This window comes from Trachymyrmex septentrionalis, unplaced genomic scaffold (assembly GCF_001594115.1).
Source record: "Trachymyrmex septentrionalis isolate Tsep2-gDNA-1 unplaced genomic scaffold, Tsep1.0 scaffold19, whole genome shotgun sequence".
NCBI lineage: Eukaryota > Metazoa > Arthropoda > Insecta > Hymenoptera > Formicidae > Trachymyrmex > Trachymyrmex septentrionalis.
The window spans coordinates 4,647,432-4,652,167 of NW_017305071.1; the positions used below are offsets into that span (position 1 = coordinate 4,647,432).

At 35.3% G+C, this 4,736-nt stretch overlaps 3 protein-coding genes across 3 annotated transcripts in view; 2 read left to right on the forward strand and 1 right to left on the reverse strand.

Annotated features, from left to right (window-relative positions):
* Window positions 1-1,142, reverse strand: part of LOC108746798 (sulfotransferase 4A1-like) — a 4,568-nt gene extending 3,426 nt beyond the window's left edge. The window contains exons 1-2 of the mRNA XM_018483762.1: window positions 731-1,142; window positions 19-118 (exon numbers count right to left, since the gene is read on the reverse strand). Of these exons, the coding sequence (XP_018339264.1) occupies window positions 19-118; window positions 731-941 (311 nt within the window). The 5' untranslated portion in view covers window positions 942-1,142. The remainder of the gene's footprint in view (window positions 1-18; window positions 119-730) is intronic.
* Window positions 1,143-2,057: 915 nt separating this feature from the next.
* On the forward strand, window positions 2,058-3,119 carry LOC108746747 (cytochrome c oxidase assembly protein COX19). Its single transcript, XM_018483685.1, has one exon. The coding sequence runs from the start codon at window positions 2,272-2,274 to the stop codon at window positions 2,533-2,535; it is 264 nt and encodes an 87-aa protein (XP_018339187.1). The 5' UTR covers window positions 2,058-2,271; the 3' UTR covers window positions 2,536-3,119.
* Window position 3,120: 1 nt separating this feature from the next.
* Window positions 3,121-4,163, forward strand: LOC108746746 (phosphopantothenoylcysteine decarboxylase). The gene is made up of 2 exons (XM_018483684.1): window positions 3,121-3,546; window positions 3,909-4,163. The coding sequence occupies exons 1-2, from the start codon at window positions 3,121-3,123 to the stop codon at window positions 4,071-4,073; spliced, it is 591 nt and encodes a 196-aa protein (XP_018339186.1). The 3' UTR covers window positions 4,074-4,163.
* Window positions 4,164-4,736: the final 573 nt, after the last annotated feature.

A 4,736-nucleotide genomic window follows, 5' to 3' on the forward strand; every position in this document is an offset into this window, starting at 1 on the left:
TATTTATATAAAATATACTCTATAAAGGGAAATCTGTCTGATAAAGTTCTTCGTTGCGCTTCGTCAAAGTTCATGTCGTTCGCTACCAACCATACGAGTTCCTGCATCAAAGTTGTACCTAATCAACACAATATGAATTTTATTAACATTTTGTCAACGTTTGAAGATATTAAATATTTTAATTTCATGAATTCTGAAATCATGATATTTTCTGTAACTTCTATGTATAGTTTAAGATCTATATATATTGTATTCACACTTTACTTTTCGATAAATATGCGCATTTTCCTTAAGAAAAATTGTTCCAATAAACTGATTAATTCATGATATTTCATCAGTTATTGATCAGTTTATTGGGATATTTTTTCTTTAGTGTTGCTGACATTCATGTTTCGTGAAATTTGCTGTTCACTGCATCAGAACAAGAAGTGCAGTAATTCAGCACGAAACATTGAGCAATGAATCACGACATGTTAATAACTCGCAAAATCTTTAGCATCTCTGAAGAAAATTTCTTTAATATCTCTAAATATGAAAATAGTTTAGACAAAACATATGTTATTTCTATATATTATATTGTAGTTATATCTCTATTTGCTAAGAAGTTAAAATTTAAAAAAGAACTAAAATTAGTATGCACTAAATTAAAATAAAATATTTCTTTTAAAAAACAAATAAAATTTAATATTATAAAAAATGATGATGTCTTATTAAGGCAAAGATAACTTACCTGATCGAGGATAAGTAACGACCCATGTATCATCCGGACGAATTTCAAAATTATAAATTTTGTCACCGTTCTCAATGTAGTTATCTGACATAGACCACTTCTTCTCTCCGATCTTAACTAAAGCATCGGGCTTGTGAATTGGATACAATTTCGATAAAGTAATCATCAATTGGTCTTCTATACGCTCTACTTTTAAATTTTGGAAAGACATGTTGTGTTATGAAGCAAATTATGAGTTTTCTTACGAGCGAGACGCACCGTAATATGTAAAGTATTAAAAAGGTTCGACAACTATCTTCTGACCTTCTTTCTAAACTTCATTCAATGATAATACGGGTAAATTTACAGACAAGTCGGAAATGTGTTATTAGCAGTTTAGAGAACAGACTGACTCGATCAGAACTAGAGAGATCTTCACTAGGTACGATAAAAAAAGAGGAGAAGATTCCGATAAACTTTAACCAATAATAACATTATCGTATATCAAAAAAATGGCGATAAAAGAAACTGATATCTTTATCATATTCTAGATATCATATCTTATCATATTCTTCTTTTATCATATTCAAGAAGTCAAAATCTACAAAAAATTATTTCTTTTACTTACATACTTTTAGACAAAAATCTTTTTTAATATCCTCCCAAAAAGGGCAGATTTTTGCCTAAAAAGATGTATGTAAAAAAAATAGTGTTTTTGTGGATTGTCACAAATAAAAAATAAATAATATGTTTCAGATTTGTATCTAATTAACATTATATCGTTACTATTTCTTAATGCGAGAAAAGTCACTTAATTTGGATGATTTTTAACATATCCCAGTACAGAAAATGTAAATTGTTGTAAAATGGATAATAATAATTCTTTTTTAAAAAGTTAAAAATTTTTTAATTTAGGAAATTTTTAGAACTTACGTGATACATATAACAATACAAGACAATGAAATAGATATAGATACCAATAGATTTGAAGAATCTATATCTAATTTATAAAAAGTAGTTTAACATATTAGCTGATAAAAAAATTAGAAATATAACAAAACTCGACGATCTAGCAAATTTTATGCAAAATAATGTTACATCTAAAATCAGAATCTGATTCCACCATAATTATAGTCACTAATAAAGTTGGCAACGTAAATTTATAAAAATAACACGTTACTATCTCTTTTTGCAAAAGGTAAATTATGTTACTACAAAAATAGATAGAAGATTCAAAGTTACCGCAAATTCTATATTCTAGTCACGTGTGTCGCGTTTAGTTCGCCACCTCAATGGCCAGAAGAGATAGGCGGCGCTGAAAATCCTTTCGTTCTCTAAGGACGACAGGGCGGACAGGGGCGTTCGTCGATGAATCTGGTTTGGCGTGGAGTGGCGTGGGGGGAGTGACGGAGAAGTGTGGATCGTTGTGGATCTGGATCACGGTCAGCCAAGATGGCGAACCGTCGTGGAGGCTGAAGAAACTTTACTCGTTCCAAGTGTTCGTCGTACGAGGTATTCGCGCATTCTCGTATGATTTCAACGCGTCCGTGAAGTAGCGTAGTATGTCCTCGTACACATTCTCGCAGAGGCAGTTCACGCCAACGCCACCGGAGCGCGGCAGCTTCCCACTGGACCATGAGGGCCATTGCAAGAGCATCATGATCAGGTACATGCGCTGCCTGTCCGAAAATCGCCATCAGAACGCGATGTGTCGCGACATCGCCAAGGAGTACCTCGGCTGCCGCATGGACCACGATCTGATGACGCGCGAGGATTGGTCCAAGCTCGGCTTCACCGATGAGATCAAGGGTGTCAAGGAAACGTAACGTCGATATCGTTCACGAGACAGCAGATACCCTAAGAAAGGAGGGGTCATATCCTTGTCGTCGTCGTTGTCATTGTTGACGTCTTGAGTCTCTTCGAGAGTGCCTGGTACACTTTGTCTAATCGGTGCTCTTGGAACTGTCGATGTAAATAAGATGCCATTACGATAATTCAGTGATTCAGTGTGTTCAAGCGATTATACGCACTGCCAGCCAGGTGTAACAAGGACTTCCTGTTAGATTTGAGAAAAAGTAACAATAAAGACAATAGATTTAAAAAAAAGACCAAGAGAGAGAGAGAATTGAACAATATTAAAAATCCGTGTATCTACCTTTTATTTTCATAAGAAAGAAAAATTCGGTTACATCACCCGATACTCATTGGATCGGTCTTCTTGAGCTTTAACGTAAAGGCATTCTTGTAGTTTGTTATGCGGTTGGATTGTGTTGCAACCCAAGTGGCCTAAGAGAATAAATATCCCTTAAATAAATAGAGAATTCCAATATTTATTACGTTGAAAACTGAGAGTCTATCAGATTCTTCGTGCAGATTGATATAGAATAGAGGGTAACACAAAGGTAAAAAAAATGGCGAGCTGCTCCAGGAAAAGAATATTGGTAGGTTGCACTGGGAGTGTGGCTACGATCAAGCTGCCCCAGCTGGTGGAAATGCTGCGACAGAATAATCTGGAAGTGAGAGTAGTTGTGACGGAGAGAGCCAAACACTTCCTGAAGGATGCTCAGCTGCCACCCGATATCCAGGTCTTATCTGATACAGTGGAGTGGGCTGCCTGGCAGGATCGTGGTGATCCGGTGCTGCACATAGATCTCGTGAAATGGGCGGATGTATTCGTGATAGCGCCGTTGGATGCTAACACCCTGGGCAAGATTGCCAGTGGCATATGCGACAATATTGTTACCTGCGTGGCACGCGCATGGGATCCTTCAAAGCCACTCCTCTTCTGCCCAGCAATGAATACCAGGATGTGGGAGCATCCAGTTACAATGCCTCAAGTAAGATGGACAGAATAGCATATTAATAATCAAGCTAAGAAAAGACAGTGTCATGAATATTCTTTAAAACAGCTAAATAGATAAAATACATGATCCTTTTTATATTAATTTTTGATGTAAAAGGAATATTCGCATATGTATACTATTTATTTAAATTGAATTAAATTTAATTTAAGATTTGTATGAAATTTCTTGAAAACCAAAAATTTTGTTAAAACAATGAAAGTATTTAAAAAGTTTTAGTAAACAGATGTAAAAAACAGCAATTAATGATAAACATAATTAAATTTATTCTGTCTTCTTTATGTGTGATTTTCTTTTTCTTTTTTAAATAAAAACAGTCATTTTATTTTTTTTTTCAGGTATCGCTGCTCAAATCCTGGGGTTATAAAGAAGTGCACTGCGTATCCAAGACGTTGATGTGTGGTGACGTGGGCATGGGCGCAATGGCCGAAGTAGACACGATCGTGCGATTCACTCTGCGAGCCTTGAATCCCTGGATGGATCAGTCGAATTTGTGTCCCTAGCAGCGGCTGAGATCGGCCTCCTCGTGCGAGCCTCGTCGACGACCCCGCGAGTATCGATGAAGCTCTGTCACGTCGAGAGCGCGATTTCCAGAGATTTCCAAAGACGCGCTATGGTGCGATTCGAACATACGCTTAATAAAATATACGCCAATGTCGCTTATCTCTAACAAAAAATTGGGACGAGCCTAAGGCCCCAATCTGTTGGGCCATATATGGATTATATAATCAAGAGTTTACGTTTATCAGTGAAAATATCTATAATTGTTTTGTTATATTGTTCATTGAGAATTTTATTCTTTTGCTCTTGTAGGATGAGCTATCACATTATCGTGAAATCATTGTTAGTTAGAACCTAAGCAAATAGCGAAATTTGAACGCATCATGGTCGTCATATCCTTTGCTCAACCTGAAATAAATCAACCGTGAGGAACAAACGAAATAATCATATTTCATCTGTCCAGTTGGTGTAATGCGATGTATAATAATGCTGTAAAAAGGAAAAAAATTCTGTTGACATATCCTAAAGTTGATTCGCTGGAATGTACAATGCTTTTGTTAAATATATGAACAATATATATATATATATATATATATATATATATATATATAACTTAAAATATAAATATATATAAAATAGAAATTAGAAAATACACATATAATAAA

Excerpts from the sequence above, each read along its gene's own strand:
- LOC108746746 (XM_018483684.1), top strand. The coding sequence starts at position 3,121 with ATGGCGAGCTGCTCCAGGAAAAGAATATTGGTAGGTTGCACTGGGAGT. Across the intron at positions 3,547-3,908 it reads ATCCAGTTACAATGCCTCAA|GTATCGCTGCTCAAATCCTG; the intron begins GTAAGATGGACA and ends TTTTTTTTTCAG.
- LOC108746747 (XM_018483685.1), top strand. The coding sequence starts at position 2,272 with ATGTCCTCGTACACATTCTCGCAGAGGCAGTTCACGCCAACGCCACCG.